The 21,116-nt window shown below is 46.8% G+C and overlaps 1 protein-coding gene across 2 annotated transcripts in view; it reads left to right on the top strand.

Annotated features, from left to right (window-relative positions):
* Positions 1-9,588, top strand: part of TMCO3 (transmembrane and coiled-coil domains 3) — a 100,666-nt gene extending 91,078 nt beyond the window's left edge. For both annotated transcript variants that reach the window (XM_063953109.1, XM_063953108.1), the window contains 2 exons: positions 5,935-6,084; positions 6,887-9,588. In XM_063953109.1, the coding sequence (XP_063809179.1) occupies positions 5,935-6,084; positions 6,887-7,000 (264 nt within the window). In that variant the 3' untranslated portion in view covers positions 7,001-9,588. The remainder of the gene's footprint in view (positions 1-5,934; positions 6,085-6,886) is intronic.
* Positions 9,589-21,116: the final 11,528 nt, after the last annotated feature.

Genomic DNA, 21,116 nt, shown 5'->3' with positions numbered 1-21,116 from the left:
GTTGCAAAGATAAAGGTGACATAATATGTCAGTCATTTACTTGTACACATAATGGCAATAATTGTACTACTATTTTCTCTGACGTCCTAGTGGATGCTGGGAACTCCGTAAGGACCATAGGGAATAGCGGGCTCCGAAGGAGGCTGGGCACTCTAGAAAGATCTTAGACTACCTGGTGTGCACTGGCTCCTCCCATTATGACCCTCCTCCAAGCCTCAGTTAGATTTCGTGCCCAGCCGAGGTTGGATGCACACTAGGGGCTCTCCTGAGCTCTTAGAAAGTTATAGTCTTAGAATTTGTTATTTTCAGTGAGACCTGCTGGCAACAGGCTCACTGCAGCGAGGGACTAAGGGGAGAAGAAGCGAACTCGCCTGCTTGCAGCCGGATTGGGCTTCTTAGGCTACTGGACACCATTAGCTCCAGAGGGATCGACCGCAGGCCCAGCCTTGATGTTCGGTCCCGGAGCCGCGCCGCCGTCCCCCTTACAGAGCCAGAAGCAAGAAGATTGTCCGGAAAATCGGCGGCATGAAGACATCCTGTCTTCACCAAGGTAGCGCACAGCACTGCAGCTGTGCGCCATTGCTCCTCATACACACTTCACACTCCGGTCACTGAGGGTGCAGGGCGCTGGGTGGGGGCGCCCTGAGGCAGCAATAAAAACACCTTGGCTGGCTAAAATACCTCAATATATAGCCCCTGGGGCTATATATGAGATAAATACCCCTGCCAGAATCACATAAAAAGCGGGAGAATACGCCGCGAAAAAGGGGCGGAGCCTATCTCCTCAGCACACTGGCGCCATTTTTCCCTCACAGCTTGGCTGGAAGGAAGCTCCCTGGCTCTTCCCTGCAATTCTACAGTACAGTAAGAGGGAAAAGAGAGGGGGGGCATTAAAATTGGCACTGTATACAGTATATTATATTGAAAAGCAGCTATTAGGGACATAACTCAGTTAGTCCCTGTATATATATATATAGCGCTCTGGTGTGTGCTGGCATACTCTTACTCTGTCCCCCCAAAGGGCTTTTGTGGGTCCTGTCCTCTGTTTGAGCATTCCCTGTGTGTGTGGAGTGTGTCGGTACGGCTGTGTCGACATGTTTGAGGAGGATAATGATGTGGAGGAGGAGCAAATGCCTTTAGCAGGGATGTCACCCCCTGGGGGTCAGACACCTGAGTGGATGGTATTATGGCAGGAAATGAGTGCACGTATAGACTCCTTACATAAAAAATTTGACGACATGCCGACTGTGGGACAGCCGAGTCTTCAGCTCGTGCCTGTCCAGGTGTCTCAAAAGTCATCAGGGGCTCTGAAACGCCCGCTATCTCAGGTGGCACAAGTAGATGTCGACACGGATACTGACACCAGTGTCGACGACGATGAGTCAAATTTAATGCCCGTTAAGGCCATTCACTGCATGATTGAGGCAATGAAAGAGGTGTTAAATATTTCTGATTTACATCCAGGTACCACAAAAAAGGGTATTATGTTTGGGGAGAAAAAACTACCTGTAGTTTTTCCCCCGTCAGATGAATTAAATGAAGTGTGTGAAGAAGCGTGGGCTTCCCCTGATAAGAAATTGGTCATTCCTAAGAAGCTACTAATGGCGTTCCCTTTCCCGCCAGAGGATAGGTTACGTTGGGAAACACCCCCGAGGGTGGATAAAGCGCTCACACGTTTGTCTAAAAAGGTGGCACTACCGTCCCAGGATACGGCCGCCCTTAAGGAACCTGCTGATAGAAAGCAGGAGGCGATCCTGAAGTCTGTATATACACACTCAGGCATTATACTCAGACCAGCTATTGCGTCAGCATGGATGTGCAGTGCTGCCGCTGCGTGGTCAGATAAACTGTCAGAAAATGTTGACACGTTAGACAGAGACACGATCCTGCTAACAATTGACCATATCAAAGACTCAGTCTTATACATGAGAGATGCACAGAGGGAAATCTGCCGGCTGGCATCTAAAGTAAGTGCATTATCCATCTCTGCTAGGAGATGCTTATGGACTCGCCAGTGGACTGGAGATGCAGATTCCAAAAGGCACATGGAAGTTTTGCCTTATAAGGGGGAGGAATTATTTGGGGATGGTCTCTCCGACCTAGTTTCCACAGCAACGTCTGGGAAGTCAGCATTTTTACCCCATGTCCCCTCACAGCCTAAGAAGGCGCCATTTTATCAGGTTCAGTCCTTTCGGTCCCAGAAAAACAAGCGGGGAAAAGGAGGGTCTTTTCTGTCAAGAGGCAGAGGCAGGGGAAAAAGGCTGCAGCAAACAGCAGGTTCCCAGGAACAAAAGTCCTCCCCCGCTTCCTCTTCCAAGTCCGCCGCATGACGGTGGGGCTTCACAGGCGGAGCCAGGTACGGTGGGGGCCCGCCTCAGGAATTTCAGCAATCAGTGGGCTTGCTCACAGGTGGATTCCTGGATCCTTCAAATAGTATCTCAGGGATACAGGCTGGAATTCGAGGCGACTCCACCCGGCCGTTTCCTAAAATCCGCCTTGCCGATTGCTCCCTCAGACAGGGAGGCGGTGCTAGCAGCGATTCACAAGCTGTATTCCCAGCAAGTGATAATCAAGGTACCCCTACTTCAACAAGGCCGGGGTTACTATTCCACACTTTTTGTGGTGCCGAAACCGGACGGTTCGGTGAGACCCATTTTAAATTTGAAATCCTTGAACACATACATTAAAAAATTCAAGTTCAAGATGGAATCGCTCAGGGCGGTTATTGCAAGCCTGGACGAGGGCGATTACATGGTATCCCTGGACATCAAGGATGCTTACCTGCATGTCCCCATTTACCATCCTCACCAGGAGTACCTCAGATTTATGGTACAGGATTGCCATTACCAATTCCAGACGCTGCCGTTTGGACTCTCCACGGCACCGAGGGTATTTACCAAGGTTATGGCGGAAATGATGATACTCCTTCGAAAAAAGGGAGTTTTAATTATCCCATACTTGGACGATCTCCTAATAAAGGCACGATCCAAGGAACAGTTGTTAGTGGGAGTAGCACTATCTCAGGAAGTGCTGAGCCAGCACGGTTGGATTCTGAATATCCCAAAGTCACAGCTGGTCCCCACGACACGTCTAATGTTCCTGGGAATGATTCTGGACACGGCCCAGAAAAGTGTGTTTCTCCCGGAGGAGAAAGCCAGGGAGTTGTCTTCTCTAGTCAGAGACCTCCTAAAACCAAAACAGGTATCGGTGCATCACTGCACGCGGGTCCTCGGAAAGATGGTAGCTTCTTACGAAGCAATTCCATTCGGCAGGTTCCATGCCAGAATTTTTCAGTGGGACCTGTTGGACAAGTGGTCCGGATCGCATCTTCAGATGCATCGTTTAATAACCCTGTCTCCACGAACCAGGGTGTCTCTTCTGTGGTGGCTGCACAGTGCTCATCTTCTGGAGGGCCGCAGATTCGGCATACAGGACTGGGTCCTGGTGACCACGGATGCCAGCCTACGAGGCTGGGGGGCAGTCACAAAGGGAAGAAATTTCCAAGGACTATGGTCAAGTCAGGAGACTGCCCTTCACATAAATATTCTGGAACTAAGGGCCATTTACAATGCCCTAAGTCAAGCAAAATCCCTGCTCCTACACCAGCCGGTGCTGATCCAGTCAGACAACATCACGGCAGTCGCCCATGTGAATCGACAGGGCGGCACAAGAAGCAGGACGGCGATGGCAGAAGCCACAAAAATTCTCAGATGGGCGGAGAATCATGTACTAGCACTGTCAGCAGTGTTCATCCCGGGAGTGGACAACTGGGAAGCAGACTTTCTCAGCAGGCACGACCTCCACCCAGGAGAGTGGGGACTTCATCCAGAAGTTTTCCAAATGATTGTAAATCAATGGGGTCGTCCACAGGTGGACATGATGGCGTCCCGCCTAAACAAAAAACTAGAGAAGTATTGCGCCAGGTCAAGAGACCCTCAGGCGATAGCTGTGGACGCTCTAGTGACACCGTGGGTGTACCGGTCAGTTTGTGTTCCCTCCTCTACCTCTCATACCAAAGGTATTGAGAATAATAAGAAAGCGAGGAGTAAGCACAATTCTCGTGGTTCCGGATTGGCCGAGAAGAGCGTGGTACCCGGAACTTCAAGAGATGATCTCAGAGGACCCGTGGTCTCTGCCGCTCAGACAAGACCTGTTGCAGCAGGGCCCCTGTCTGTTCCAAGACTTACCGCGGCTGCGTTTGACGGCATGGCGGTTGAACGCCGGATCCTGAAGGAAAAGGGCATTCCGGAGGAAGTCATTCCTACGCTTATTAAAGCCAGGAAAGATGTTACAGCAAAGCATTATTACCGCATATGGCGGAAATATGTTGCATGGTGTGAGGCCAAAAAGGCCCCAACAGAGGAATTTCAACTAGGTCGATTTCTGCATTTCCTGCAAGCAGGAGTGAATATGGGCCTAAAACTGGGCTCCATTAAGGTACAGATCTCGGCTCTGTCAATTTTCTTTCAAAAAGAACTAGCTTCAGTACCTGAAGTTCAGACATTTGTGAAAGGAGTGCTGCATATTCAGCCCCCATTTGTGCCTCCTGTGGCACCTTGGGATCTCAACGTGATGTTGAGTTTCTTAAAATCACATTGGTTTGAGCCACTAAAAACCGTGGATCTGAAATATCTCACGTGGAAAGTGGTCATGTTATTGGCCTTGGCTTCAGCCAGGCGAGTGTCAGAGTTGGCGGCTTTATCATGTAAAAGCCCTTATCTGATTTTCCATATGGATAGGGCAGAATTGAGGACTCGTCCCCAGTTTCTCCTTAAGGTGGTGTCAGCGTTTCACCTGAACCTGCCTATTGTGGTGCCTGCGGCTACTAAGGATTTGGAGGACTCCAAGTTGCTAGACGTTGTCAGGGCCCTGAAAATATATGTTTCCAGGACGGCTGGAGTCAGAAAATCTGACTCGCTGTTTATCCTGTATGCACCCAACAAGCTGGGTGCTCCTGCTTCTAAGCAGACTATTGCTCGTTGGATTTGTAGTACAATTCAGCTTGCACATACTGTTGCAGGCCTGCCACAGCCAAAATCTGTCAATGCCCATTCCACAAGGAAGGTGGGCTCATCTTGGGCGGCTGCCCGAGGGGTCTCGGCTTTACAACTTTGCCGAGCTGCTACTTGGTCAGGGGCAAACACCTTTGCAAAATTCTATAAATTTGATACCCTGGCTGAGGAGGACCTGGAGTTCTCTCATTCGGTGCTGCAGAGTCATCCGCACTCTCCCGCCCGTTTGGGAGCTTTGGTATAATCCCCATGGTCCTTACGGAGTTCCCAGCATCCACTAGGACGTCAGAGAAAATAAGAATTTACTCACCGGTAATTCTATTTCTCGTAGTCCGTAGTGGATGCTGGGCGCCCATCCCAAGTGCGGATTGTCTGCAATACTTGTACATAGTTATTGTTAACTAAATCGGGTTATTGTTGAGCCATCTGTTGAGAGGCTCTATTGTTTCATACTGTTAACTGTGTTTCATATCACGAGTTGTACGGTGTGATTGGTGTGGCTGGTATGAGTCTTACCCGGGATTCAAAATCCTTCCTTATTGTGTACGCTCGTCCGGGCACAGTACCTAACTGAGGCTTGGAGGAGGGTCATAGTGGGAGGAGCCAGTGCACACCAGGTAGTCTAAGATCTTTCTAGAGTGCCCAGCCTCCGTCGGAGCCCGCTATTCCCTATGGTCCTTACGGAGTTCCCAGCATCCACTACGGACTACGAGAAATAGAATTACCGGTGAGTAAATTCTTATTTTAATAATACGCATATTGAATGCAGTATGGGAGTAAATGCAGTAAATGGTATCACAAATGACAAACTGCATAAAGAGTATACTGATATTAGCGTTAAACAATTAAATGTTCACTTTTTTTTTTTTTAAGTTTGCTTATTTTTATAATTTATCATCTACATGTATTTCTCTCTTCACAGTTTGTTTTGGCAGTGCTGGTACTATCTTTGATTTTGCCTAAAAGCAGCCAGTACATTAAGTGGATTGTGTCTGCTGGTCTAGCTCAAGTCAGTGAGTTCTCATTTGTTTTAGGCAGCAGAGCCCGCAGGTCTGGGATAATTTCCCGCGAGGTGAGTACTGTGTATGTACAGATTGTAGTATTGCTGAAAAGTATTTTCTTGTGTAGTCCCAGGAGCCAGTCCTGTTGCTCTGCCTAACGAATGGGATTTTTATCCAGTTTGGATACATATAGCAAAGTTTACTTTCCTTTTGTCAAAGACATGTGTCGACTGCAGGAATGACCCATGTGTATATGGCTTAAGATGAAGAGAGGGTTACATTATTTCTGTCAGAACAGAAACCTGTAAATGCAGTGTCCAACTTTTTATAGGATTCACTTGTCACATATAGAGGCCATTCAGATGTAAAAGTAAACCAAAAAACCAAGCGACTGGGCAAAACCATGTTGCACTGCAGGTGGGGCAGATGTAACATGTGCAGAGAGTTAGATTTGGGTGGGCTGTGTGTCCAACCTGAAATCTAAATTGCAGTGTAAAATAAAGCTACTTTCAAAATCAGACCATATATACCATGCACAGAACAAATATAGATGTATTTCCTCCCCTTGCATTGCAAAATGGTTTGATCCAGATACAAACGTACAGTACATGCTTTTTCTGCTTGCTTCAAAATCTGAATCAGGCCCATTGTGCATTACAGGCAGGCAGGGGCAAGGCTCTGCGCTGATTTTCAAAAGCATTTCATATGTTTGTTAAACTGCATTTAGCTAATGAGCTTTACGTTTAAGGTTAGATCTACGTTAATGCCTAAAAGTGTAAAGTGTATACTTTATCCTGTAATACCATGATGATATTTGGTAAAATTTCTTCTTGCTTTTAGTGTTTGTTTAAAGAATTTGCCATCTAATTTCAGGTCTACCTCCTTATTTTGAGCGTGACAACCTTAAGCCTTCTTCTGGCACCTGCCCTGTGGAAAGTAGCTATCACCAAATGTGTTCCAAGACCAGACAAACGATTGAGCACTTGAGACAAACTGGGACTGCTGGTCAACTTATTTTACAGGCTTTTTCTCCAGTGTTCCTTTGAACCATGGACTTCACAGACAACAGTGTACCCCTTTGCTACAGGAAAGTTCTAGATAGCAAAGCTGGTTTGGGACTCCTTTAGAAAAATTACTGGAAATCTCACAATTTTCAGTCTTGGCCATGCTCCATTTTACCTAATCTCCAAATATGTACAATTACTTCCTGGAGATAACCTTGAATAGTTTTCTTCCTATGTGCCTTTTTAATCTAAATCTTGTTTTAATTATTTTTGTTAAAAACAGTCTTTAAAAGTATTTTTATTGCACATCTAAGTACTGTTTGGCAGGACTGATGGATCAGAGTGCAGGTAGATGAATCATGTAACATAGAGCAGTTTACAGGAGTGGCTTGATCTCTGTTTAAATGAAAGGTAAGCTCAATGTTATGTTTGAGGCGGGTGTACAATGAGTGGCCGGCGCTCTGGATCCTGGCGCCCAGCATACCGCAGCAGGGCGAGCGCAAAGGAGCTCCTTGCGGGCTCGCTGCACTCGCCACGCTGCAGGCACGGTGGGCTATTTATTCTCCCACCAGGGGTGTCATGGACAACCCAAGAGAGAGATTAGGTGTTGGTATACCGGGGATCCCGACAGCCGGTATATCGAGTGCCTCCCGTTAGAGGCATACTATAGCTCAAATCTTAAAAAAGGCACTGAGTTTACTCAGACAGAGCAGTGAATTATCTGCAATTATCTAATGTGTATGTCTGCAAATTCTACTGTTCCAGTTAAATATTTTATGTGAAGGGCAGTTACATACTGGATATATATTTCTGCTAGTTTAAGGTTTTATTTTTGTGGCCTAAAAATGGGCAATACTTTTTACCTATAAATGATTAAACACTTGGACAAACACTGCAAATACTTTATTTACAAGTATGGGATGCATTTTCCAAAAACTCAGTATCTATAAATACTAAAAATGAGAAACAATAAAAGGAGCAAATAAATGCTATAAAAGGGAAGATATTGCACTGAAGTCTATTTCAAGGAAGAGTTATTTATACACAGGAATGCCAGTTGCTGTGTGTCCAATGGAGCAATTCAATTGTTGGCTCCTGTCAGGCGCGAACAGCTGCAGGCATCGACATTTCAGCTCGCACCTTAGGGTAGTGGCAAGCTGAAATGTGCGAAAAGTGACCCGTTTGGGTGCCCAAATGGCACTTTATGCGCTGTACCCATTTGTGTAGTCGTGTTTAGCCCTTTTACGCAGCGGTCTTTTAGGGTGCGATAAAATAATTAACTATCTCTCCCCTGATCTCCCGTCACGTTAGACGGGAGGTTGGGCGTGATAAAACAATTGAATATTGCCCCAAGAGTCACTGTGGGGAGCACTGTTTAATAAGGCAGGGATGGTCATAGGAGCAATGGGGCAGATGTAAGAACGTGCGCTATGTGCACATAGCACACGTTATATCCAGCTGTTACCGCTTTTCCTAAATTTATGAATGGTGATTTACCGCCTGCTTATCGGGCGTGCATAGCGGCATTTCTATTAGCGAATATGCCGTATGCCTCATTTATGGAGCCGCTGCCGTCTATGGCAACCCGCTGCTGTACCTTATGTATCAACAGGGACATTGCGTTTATCGATTCGTTATGTCTCCCTGCTCTCTTCGTCTCCTCCCAGCTGGCTTTGCTTGTTTTCTATCCGCTGCTCCAGCCAAACGGGTGTCCCTGCGCCTCGTCAGCATCGGCGTCCCTGAGGATCCAGATCGCATGCGAGGGGAGACAGTCACAGAGACCACTGGGAAGGAGACCTTCTGCGCATGCACGGGAGGAGAGCCAATGCACAAGCATCTGCGCTATGAGGGGAGACTACACTTTACCAGGGGCAAGACATAGCACATCGCTATGAGGTGAGGCCAAGCGGACATGCATTAAGGTGGTATGTGACAGCAGATCACCACGAAAAAGCGGTGAAGTGTAAAAGCAGGAATACCGAACTTTAAGGGACTAATAATACATCTGCCCCAATGTGTGAAATGACAATGTTTCCAGATAAGGGCTTTTTCCTTATATGGATGCTGAACCTTAAAATATACCTAACTGTTTTTAAATCTACACCTAATCCCCATACTTTTTTTGTCATTCTTTGTAGAAAACTTTTCTGTTTGCACATATTTATACCAGCAGTGCTGTTGGTATGTTATAGTACTGTCTATTTACCCATTCCAGTTTCACAGGCACCTTATGGAACAATAGAATGGTATTATTTCAGAGAACACTAATGCTCTATTGAATGCTGCTATTCATTAATCCTCATAATACAATGATAATAATTTGTCTTTAATAATGGTTAATGATATTTGAGGGTGTAAAAAGGACCAATGTTGGGTGTTATTTTCCTTCCATAACTGTCACATTATCTTACCTAGTTTGGCACTAGCCTTGGTGTTTTGCTATACATGTATTGTCCATGACTGTTAAATATTTGCCTCAGGTGGATTGGATTACATGGTATAGGTGTAATAAACAGTGGAAATACAATATTGCTTTATAAGTAAAATAAAATATGCATTTGAAGGATAAAATGTTTCTGGCGTTGGGATGTTATGCTTTTTAGATATATAGGTTTCAATGGAATGTCTTCAGTGGAGCTAGAACATTGGTGAACTCTTTAGAAGTTTCTGAATTTCTGTATAAATGTGACCATAAGGGGTATATTCATCGGAATGGATCTGACCATGCACTATTCAATAAACTGCCAAATCCGACTGTCGGATTTGAGCCAAATCCGACTGTCAAATTTGGCTGCTGCTGCTCACCCCGATCGCAGCACCAGCTGGGCGTCCTCAACCTCCCTGCTGCTGCTCCCTCGCCGCCGGCTGGGCGTCCTCATCTTCGGTGCTGCTGCTGACCCCGGCGCCGTGCGCCACCCAGACTAGCTCATCCTCCCCGGGTCCGAAGCAGCTCTGCCCTTCATCCTTGGATGCGGGGACCGGTAAGCTGGGTGGCGGGACGAGCTGAGATTGGCGGCCGGCGGGATGAGCTGACAGCGGAGGGACATGTCTGCTGGGGGGGGGGGAGGGTGCGCTGCTGCAGGGAGAGAGGTGCATGGCCGTCCCCCCACTTCTATCCCTGCAGCGCCAACCGCCGCAGAGATGTCCCCCCGCTGTCAGCTCTTCCCGCTGGCCGACAATCTCAGCTCCCCTAGCCGCCCGCAGCACTGCTCGTCTCCTCACCTCAATCTGACTTGTTTTCAAGTCGGATTGAGTTTGTCGGAAAGGGGGCCAAAACCTGTCGGATTTGGCCCCGTTTTCAACAGAAGCACACAGACCGGCGGCTATTCTGCCCCTATTGAATAGGTCGGAACCCCTTCCGACCTATTTCTGTCGGAAGCTGCCGTCTTTCCGACAAGACGGCAGCTTCCGACAGTTATTGATTATACCCCTAAATGTGTTTAGATCTTCATCTACATCATAAAATTTTAGAAAACCAGGTACTTCAAATAACACACGGAGAGATATATTTTCATTTGTTTATTGATTAAAAATTTCCAACACAAAGTGTCTTTGTCAGAAATCTATGTGAACGTAAGCTGTAACGGACTTCCAGAATGCTTTTTATCAGTGTTCCAGATCGGCTTGGAAGAATTGTACCACATTACTCTTAACAGAACTGCTTCAGCTCATGGGTGTTCGTGGGTTTTCTTCCATGAGCACCCTACTTCAGGCATTGCCACAATTTTCTACTGGATTACGTTCAGGCATTTTTGACTATTTTTTTTCTTTCGCTTCAAACATCTATTTTTTTGATTTAAAGACCCTGATACATCGAAGTGCCAATTCCCCAACCAGAACGGTCCATCTGCCAATCGGCGCCCAGCAATGTTCGGTGATCCATCGGGGAAATTTAAACATGTTAAAAACCTGGGCTTGCCAATCTCGGACGTTTTCATTCAGAAATCGGGGAAACAGGATTTTTAAACATGTTTAATATTCCCGACTCACGGACCAGGCCATTGGGGGATCAGGAAACTGCAGCAATTTCTCGCTGATGTATGGGGCCTTAACTTGTGTGTTTATTTTTTTGCTGCGAGACCTCTGTTTAGTTTCAATTCACCAATAAATGTCATTTTCTTCTGCAATTCATGGTTTCATCAGTGGTGGCAACCAGTCCTGATTCCATGGCAGCAAAACTGCTCATACCATGAAAAAAAAAATGGAAAGTGCTTATTAAATAATAATTTGTATTAAATAGAAAACAAAGAAACTTTACAGGAAGAAAAAATGTCTGAAGTTGGGAATTAAAATGTAATTTATTCAGTAACAATCATAAAATAAATTCATATTAATATGCACCTAACATAACATAAAAGTCACTTTATAGTTCCGGTGGGCGGGGCATCGAGTATGGCCGCCTTTTAACTCCTCTCCCGGGTTAGAGATCTATGATCTGCCTGCATCCCCCACTCTGGGGCAAATCTTGGGGTCACTAAACACGTATACGGGCTCTAGAAGTGCTGCTGAGTCGGATGACCCCTATATCTCCCCGGGATTCGTTTTAGCCACCGGAGTCTGGCCACTGAAAACAAGAACCTCAGAACACATAAGGAACATAAAGAAAGGTCTGGAGACACACAGCCTCTCAAATCACTTCAGAGAGAAACATGGGCAGAATCCAGAAGGGATGAGAGTTATAGGGATAAAAATGCTGAAACAAAACTGGAGAGGGGGGGACTTTATAAGGATGATTAATAAGGAAGAGTTAAATTGGATGTTCACACTAAAGACTTTAAGACCGCATGGGTTAAACTTAGACAATGAGGTTAGAGCAATAATCACAGGCAAGTGATCAGTGACCCAAGTTTAGATTATTTGTGTGCATGCAGCTACACACATAGATGTAAAATTATAAATATTACAGCATTCATTAACTAACATATGGACACATAGGAGAAAGAGGTTTAAAACCCACTTATTTAGACATCTCACTTCTTTGTCATTATTGATTAATAAATCGCATCATGAATATTGATCATTACGAATCTAAAGTGCAACACTGCAGATAAGTAATATAAATATTACAGTATTCATTAACTAGCATATGGACATATAGGATTAAGAGGTTTAAAACTCACTTATTTAGAAATCTTGATTTATTTTTATTGTTTTTGTTTTTATTTACTTATTATTAATTATTAATTTTCAATATTATTTTATTATTATTATTATTTTTCACTATTATTATTATTTTTATTATATTATATTATTTTTTCCTATTACTATTATTTTTTTCTATGAATTTGAAGTGCAACATTGCAATAAGCATTATAAATATTACAACGTCCATCTATTAATTTATGGACACATAGGAACAAGAGGGTTAAAACCCACTAATTCAAATCTCAATTTCCATCACTTATTCCTATCTTATTTTTACTTTTATTATTATTATTATTATTATTATTTTGATTCTATTTTACTTTATTTTTATTTATTTTTATTTTTGTCTTATTTTATTTTTATTTTTATTTTATTATATTTATTTTATTTCCATTTTCAACTGTTTCCCCTAAAAAACCTCCTATTTCAAACCATACCCATCCCCCCCCTTTTTTTGATTATGAAGTAAATCTATTAGGCCACTCCCGCTGGATGTGGGCATAAAAAGCCCACATCCAAGATGGTGGAACAGGACTCCCTGACGAAGGCCAACACTGGCCGATACGCGTTGGAGCGCATGAATCATACAAACTCATCTACAATTATTTCTCATACCCCCGTCGAATTAACAGAGCGACTGAACGGTGACCTGGAGGAGGAAGGAAGAAAGACGCTAGAGACGAGACCCGGGGACACCTGAGCCTAGTCACGTGGACGGAATACCCGGAAGTGCGGGAGGACGCGTTACCGGGTGAAGCAGACACGGAACAGACCGCTGGCAGAGGGAAAAAGAAGACGGAGCAGAAACTAGAGGTAAGGGACTCTGTAGGAGAGGAGAAGGCGCGGCGGACAGCACTGACAGTGCTAGAAGCAGCCCCTACCTCTCTCTCCAAGACTCACGATCTATCCCCTTCTGCCCAGGGCACCACGGTGCACTCATTAGAGCGACATCGGGGTGATCCAGGGCGTAGAGGGGTACGGTCTGTCTGGAGTCCTCACTACCCTAGCAATAGCCCTATCCTGACCCCTTATTGCCAGTGGCAACTCAGGGGTACCCCTTATTTTCTTTTTGTTTTTGCTTTTGGATCCCACCGGTGCCAAAAAGACATTTTAGCCCCATCATCAGCTCTGGACAATTTCAATTATCTCAGACTTCACTCAGAGGTGGGACGCCACTTTTCTGAAGTGTAACTACCACAACAACTATATTCCTATTAACACCTGTATACAATCAGGGATTTTTTCACTGCTACATTGTTAGCAGTTCAATCTCTCCCTAGCCCACAACTCCCCGGTCCCCCCCCCCCCCTTTTTTCATTCATTCTTAAAGTAATAGATATAACAACATATTCTAAAAATAAAAAGACAAGTTTTATTTTCATTATATTGTTTACTGCCTTCTTGTTATTATCAAGACCATTACTCTCTTATTTACTCTCATTTGTGATTATCAAGATATTTACTTACTTTCATTTGTTGACCACAGTAACCTACCAATTGTATTCTAAATCAGGAAAAGAGGTCATTTTTACTATTCTTTGCAGACACAATCCTTCTCAGGCGCACCTGTAAAACCCCTTTATTATGGCCACAAATTGTGATGGCCCGCATGAACGCCGATGTTGGCGAGAACAAGATGGCGGTGACGGGCCTGTAGCGGGCTCACCCTATTCCTACCTGCTTCGCTGGCATCAGGCGGATACCAGCTGTCGGGTGCAGACCGCTGAAGAGAGACAGTCTGTGGGAGGACCGGACCTTTGCGGGACCCGCGTGAGTGACTGATCTGGTTGCCGCTCGGGACTCTGCTTGCCCTCTGACCTGGATCCTGCTGCCGGATGATGTGAGGGAGCCGCCGATCGTACGGAGCAGTGGTTGCGGCGAAGAGGAGATCCTTTCTGCCCCGTTCTGTCCGGCGAGTCTCGCGTGGCTGCACGGCTCTGACAGCGGACCGGCTTACCCTGACCCTAGCTGTTAAGCCGCGCCGGGAGCTGAGCGGCGCTCGGCCCGGATCCTGCGGGCGTGGGGAACGTAGAGGCCGCTGCAACAGAGAGGAATCCCGTGTCACCCATCCTGCCTGACACAATAGACGCAGCAGCGGAGCTTTCTCCCGGCCTGGGCTACTGGGCGGCGCTGGAAGCTGCACGATCGCAGCTCCCAGCTGGGGGGGACCCCATACAGTGCTGCGGCGGGGAAGCAACCCTAATTCTGTGAGCTGGCTGGGCGCTTGATCTGGGGTACCCACTTGGAGACTTGCCCCCTGCGCTGACTTTCCGGCACGGACCCTGTGGGTTCTTTGCCCGGACCCCGGGGCTCCCGCGTACGGGTGGCTGGCGCCATACCTAAAGAGCTGCTGCTGGGTGTCCCTGACGTTGAGGGCTACTGTCGGGGTGTGTGGGATCCCTTATTGCCGAGGACCCTTTGCTTAGCCGGAGGCCCACGACCCTGCTGTAAGTTCTGCCTCTCCCGGCCCGGGCGGATGGATCGTGCTGGAAACGGACGCTAGCCGCAGGGAGGTTCTTTGGCCCTATACCGGCGGGCGCATTGCCCGACTCTCTGGGACAGACACGCTGCTGTTCCTGAGGACGGAGGTGGTGATAGACTACTTGTGTTTGCACGGTGCCTGAGACGACGGCGCCTGTTGCCGTCTGGGTGCTGGGAATCGGAGCTTGGACTCTGCTGTCGGGGCTGTTTCTCGCCTGCAGGGCCTTGTGCCCGCCAAAGGTACTAACATTGTTTGTCTCCCCTACTGCCTTATACTAACGTCTTCCCTCTGCTTTTTCACTTTACCCCACTCTTGGTACCACCCCCTCTCATATTAGATACTGGCGCTGGGGTTGTGAACTGGCTGCTCCTAAACTGTCCCTCTGACAGATTTTGCTGTGGGTCTGTCCCCTATAAGTCCCAGTGTGTCTGTGTGTGTTGTACACATGTGTAAGACATGTGAGAGGCAGGGAGTTCCTCCCCGGAGGAAACCATTTTAGGGACACAGAAGTGTAATGTGGTGACGCTGCCGGCACACCAAGAGCCTGCATGGGTGAAAGAAATACGTGATAGTATGCATCATATCAATAGGAGATTAGATAAGTGTGAATCTCATGCTGAGTGCTGGAGAAAATCTGTTTTCTATCCTCAGGCGACCCCTCTGGGTCACAAAAGAGACCATTTGCGAATATTGTGAATACTGATACCGACACAGACACTGATTCTTGTGTTGACGATAGTGACTCCAGAGAAATAGATCATAAATTGGCCAAAAATATACAATATATGATTGTGGCTATAAGGGAAGTTCTGGAAGTCACGGAAGCCACTCCTGTACCTCAGGAGAAGGCTTATTTCCATAAAGAAAGGAAATCTAAGGTCACTTTCCCTCCTTCCAACGAGCTAAATACACTCTTTGAAGGGATGTGGGTGAGTCGCGCTATTGAAAAATGGTCAGAAAGCGTGTCATCAGAAATTGACACAATTGATAAAGATGAGATACTCCTGAAGTTAGGGAATATCAAAGACGCTGCCGCATGCATGCTAGAAGCAATGAAAGATATTGGACTCGTGAGTTCACAAGCCGCTACCATGGCAGTATCGGCTCGGCGGGCGTTGTGGATTCGCCAGTGGAACGCGAATGCAGATTCCAAAAGGAATATGGAGGCTCTCTCCCATATAAAGGTGAGGCATTATTTGGCGATGGACTGGATGCGTTAGTCTCGGCGGCTACCGCAGGTAAGTCGTCATTTTTGCCCTCTGTGCCTGCACCGGCAAAAAAGACATATCACCAGCACATGCAGTCCTTTCGGCTTAATAAATACAAAAAAGCGAGAGGTTCCCCCTTCTTTGCGGGTAGGGGAAAGGGAAAGAAGTCCACAGCAGCTTCAGGTTCCCAGGAGCAGAAGTCTACCCCTACTTCTGCCAAATCTTCAGCATGACACTGGGGCTCCTTTGCGGGAGGCCGCTCGGGTGGGGGCACTTCTCAAACTGTTCAGCCAAGGTTGGATTCTGTCTGGCCTGGATCCCTGGGTGTTGCAAATAGTGTCCCAGGGATACAAGCTGGAGTTTCAAGACGTTCCCCCATGTCGATTTTTCAAATCGACCTTGCCAGCTTCTCTTCCAGAAAGGCAAGCAGTAACAGCGGCAATCCAAAAATTATGTCAGGATCAGGTCATAGTCCTGGTACCTTTGCCACAACAAGGGGAGGGGTTTTATTCAAGCCTTTTTTGTAGTACCGAAGCCGGACGGCTCGGTCAGACCGATCCTAAACCTGAAAAATCTTAATCTCTACTTGAAACGATTCAAGTTCAAAATGGAATCACTGAGGGCAGTGATTTCCAGTCTGGAGAAGGGGGACTACATGATGTCTGTAGACATAAAAGATGCTTACCTGCATGTTCCCATTCATCCTCCTCACCAAGCTTATCTGAGATTCGCGGTTCAGGATTGCCATTACCAATTCCAGACGTTACCTTTCGGTCTCTCCACGGCGCCGAGGGAATTCACCAAGGTGATGGCAGATATGATGGTTCTCCTGCGTCAAAAAGGAGTCGATATAATTCCTTATCTAGACGATCTCCTGATAAAGGCGAGATCCAGGGAGCAGTTGTTACAAAACATCACACTCTCCCTGTCGATACTCCAACAACACGGTTGGATCATAAATTATCCAAAGTCACAATTGGAACCGACAACAAGATTGTCTTTTCTCGGGATGATTCTGGACACGGAAGTTCAGAGAGTATTTCTTCCGGTGGAAAAGTCCCTGGAAATCCAGAAAATGGTAAAACAGTTATTGAAACCATCCAGTGGGTCGATCCATCAGTGCATTCGGTTGTTGGGGAAGATGGTGGCGTCTACGAGGCCATACAGTTTGGCCGATTTCATGCCAGAGTATTCCAGTAGGACCTGTTGGACAAGTGGTCCGGATCCCACCTACACATGCACCGGAATATAATCCTGTCCCCCAAAGCCAGGATTTCGCTCCTGTGGTGGCTACACAGTCCGCACCTACTAGAGGGACGCAGATTTGGGATTCAGGACTGGGTCCTGGTAGCCACGGATGCAAGTCTCCGAGGCTGGGGAGCTGTCACTCGGGGAAAGCTTCCAAGGAAAATGGTCAAGTCAGGAAGCCTGCCTTCACATAAACGTGCTGGAATTGAGAGCCATTTACAACAGCCTCCGACAAGCGGTACATCTTCTTTAAGATCATCCCGTGCAGATCCAGTCGGACAATGTAACAGCAGTCGCGTACATAAACAGGCAGGGCAGAACGAAAAGCAGAGCAGCAATGGCAGAGGTGACAAAGATCCTCCTCTGGGCAGAAAGGCATGCAAAAGCTCTGTCAGCAATTTTCATTCCGGGAGTGGACAACTGGGAAGCAGACTTCCTCAGCAGACACGATCTCCATCCAGGAGAGTGGGGCCTCCACCAAGAAGTCTTCGCAGAGGTGACATGTCTTTGGGGAGTTCCTCAAGTAGACATGATGGCATCTCGTCTCAACAAGAAGCTTCAGAAATATTTTTCCAGGTCGAGAGACCCTCAAGCAATAGCAATGGATGCGCTAGTGGCCCAGTGGGTGTTCCGGTCGGTGTATGTGTTCCCTCCACTTCCGCTGATCCCAAAGGTGCTCAGGATTAAAGGAGAACAAGAGTTCGAGCAATCTTCATTGCCCCAGACTGGCCAAGGAGGGCTTGGTACCCAGATCTTCAGGAGTTGCTCATAGAAGATCCTCGGCCTCTTCCTCTTCGCGAGGACCTGCTGCAGCAGGGGCCGTGCGTGTATCAAGACTTACCGCGGCTACGTTTGACGGCATGGCTGTTGAGCGCCGGATCCTAGCCCGTAAGGGTATTCCCAAGGAAGTCATTCCCACCCTTATTCAGGCCAGGAAAGGAGTAACATCCAAACATTACCACTGTATTTGGAGAAAATATGTGTCTTGGTGGGAATCCAAGAAGGCTCCTACGAAAGAGTTTCAGTTGGGACGTTTTCTCCATTTTCTACAGGCTGGTGTGGAGGTGGGCCTCCGATTGGGGTCAGTCAAGGTCCAGATTTCGGCCTGGTCAGTGTTCTTTCAAAAACAATTAGCCTCTCTTCCAGAGGTTCAGACCTTCGTGAAAGGGGTTCTGCACATCCAGCCTCCATTTGTACCTCCAGTGGCACCATGGGACCTTAATGTGGTGTTGCAGTTTCTTCAATCGGATTGCTTTGCGCCTCTACAAGAGATAGAGTTGAAGTTTCTCACTTGGAAAGTGGTGATGCTTTTGGCATTGGCATCCGCACGGCGGGTGTCTGAGTTGGGGGCCTTGTCTCACAAGAGCCCTTACCTGATCTTCCATGAAGATAGGGCAGAGTTGAGAACTCGTCAACATTTCCTTCCAAAGGTGGTTTCATCTTTCCACATAAACCAACCTATTGTGGTGCCAGTAGTTACTGACACGTTCACGGAGTCAAAGTCTCTAGATGTGGTTAGAGCTTTGAAGATTTATGTCGCTAGAACAGCGCGAATATGGAAAACAGAGTCTTTGTTTGTCTTGTATGCTCCCATCAAGATTGGGTGTCCTGCTTCCAAGCAGACTATTGCGCGTTGGATCAGAAGTACCATTCAGCACGCTCGTACTACGGCTGGATTGCCGTTACCGACGTCGGTGAAGGCCCATTCCACTAGGAAGGTGGGTTCTTCCTGGGCGGCTGCCTGGGGGGGTCTCGGCATTGCAATGTTGCCGAGCAGCTACTTGGTCGGGGTCAAACCCATTTGCAAAATTGTACAAGTTTGACACCTTGGCCGATGAAGACCTCAAGTTCGGTCAATCGGTGCTGCAGGGTCATCCGCACTCTCCCGCCCGTACTGGAGCTTTGGTATAAACCCCATGGTCATGAAGTGGACCCCAGCATCCTCTAGGATGTATAAGAAAACAGGATTTTGATACCTACCGGTAAATCATTTTCTCCTAGTCCGTGGAGGATGCTGGGCGCCCGTCCCAGTGCGTACTTTATCTGCAGTTTTGTTTATTAGTTACACATGTTGTGTTTTATTAGTTTAAGCATGTTTGCTGTAATTGGTTCATGCCTGTTGGCGTGTGTTATGTTGAATGCCATGTTGTGCGGCATGGTTGAGGTGTGAGCTGGTATGTATCTCACCATTAGTATTAAAGTAAATCCTTTCTCGAAATGTTCGTCTCCCTGGGCACAGTTCCTATAACTGAGGTTTGGAGGAGGGGCATAGAGGGAGGAGCCAGTTCACACCCATTGAAAAGTCTAAAGAGTGCACATGGCTCCTGCGGATCCCGTCTATACCCCATGGTCATGAAGTGAAGATAGCGGCATCAGGGTAGGAGCGCAGTATTAACTGCGCTCCGAAGGCTCAGCGGTACATAGTGCGGCACTGTGAGGGGGCGCCCTGAGCCAGCTCCTATACCCTAAACTGGTCACACAGCCTGTCGGGGTCACCGGATCTCAGCCAGCATCAAACCTTAGGCCAGTATAATCCTGTGTAGAGCGGGAAGACAGCACCATTTTGGGTGATCCCTGCCCAATAACAGTCAGTCGCGCACAGTACTATAGATCTGCAGAATAAGTCGCTGATGCGAACACTTTCCTTTATACATCGCAGGGGTAGGCTCCCATCGGAAATGTACAGTATGAAACCCAAAATGTTCTGAAATGACCAAAAGTTTTAAACTAGTAATAACATACAGTATCCTTTTTGGGGATAGATGGCTATTCCCCAAGTGAAGTATTTTGCCAATGAAGACCAAGAAAAATCAATGATCCAGGGGATGTGCCCAGTGACCTACAAGGCATATATATATAGACAAATGTCTGGCACTCACGCTTGCAGCTGTGACAACAGGTCCGGTGCCTAACCTCTCAATATGAGCATTTAGAGAAACATGTGGTGGCACTCAGAAAGAACGACCGCAGAGGCAACGCTGATGCGGTCAACGTTTCGGGGATTGCTCCCTTTTATCAAGACACAACCAGTACCCTGTAATACAACACATATATATACAACACCAGTACCTTACCAGACTCCAATCGCGTGGCTCCGTCTACCTCTCCCTGCCGCCGGACGCTTTAGACATTGCCAGCTGCAGAGATTCTTGGGAATATCCTCTAGTTTTAAAAAGCCATCATCCAGAATCTATGAAATGGAGTCTTCCATTCTCGCAGTTTCTGAGAATCAGACGGATTTGCAGTAATGAGGATGATGCCCAAGTTCAGATGCAAATCATGGCTAAAAAAAAAAAAAAAATTTAAAACTAGAGGATATTCCCAAGAATCTCTGCAGCTGGCGATGTCTGTCTAAAGCGCTCAGTACACCCAGACAAGACACTTTACTTCCTAAAGATTCTAAAAGTGTCCATAATAGAATGATTTGGACTCAAGATTACACGACGGCAAGTTAGAAACTATACCGTCAAGCTAAGGGCATATGGCCAGTGATTGCTAGAGACAAAGAATTATCGTCCTTTAAGGACACCACACTCATGGCATCATATAGACGTGGACGCAACATAAAAGACATAGTTGTCCACAATGATATATCTGACTTGGGTCAAGAAAGATTGCCACACTTTTTGACTCGTAAACCGGGCAACTATAGGTGCACAGGGTGCACTACCTGTAGTTGCTTGGAACCTGGTAGCACCTTTAACCACCCTAGATCGGGCAAGCTCTTTAACATCAAGCATACATTAACGTGTAGTAGTAAATTCATTGTTTACTACATCAAGTGCCCATGTGGGCTTTTATATGTCGGTAAAAGTATTAGACAGTTTAAGGAGAGAATTACCCTACACAGGTCGAGTATACGAGCAGCCATAGAAGGAGGTAGCGATCTGCCTGTAGCACGACATTTTAAAAATTGCAACCATAGTTTGTCGTCTATTCGCTACAAGATGATCGATCACGTTCCATTAAGTAATAGAGGTGGTGACAGAGGCCAGGCGCTCTTGAGAAAAGAGGCG

Source organism: Pseudophryne corroboree, chromosome 2 (genome assembly GCF_028390025.1).
Source record: "Pseudophryne corroboree isolate aPseCor3 chromosome 2, aPseCor3.hap2, whole genome shotgun sequence".
NCBI lineage: Eukaryota > Metazoa > Chordata > Amphibia > Anura > Myobatrachidae > Pseudophryne > Pseudophryne corroboree.
This window is presented reverse-complemented; position numbering and strand designations above follow the sequence as displayed.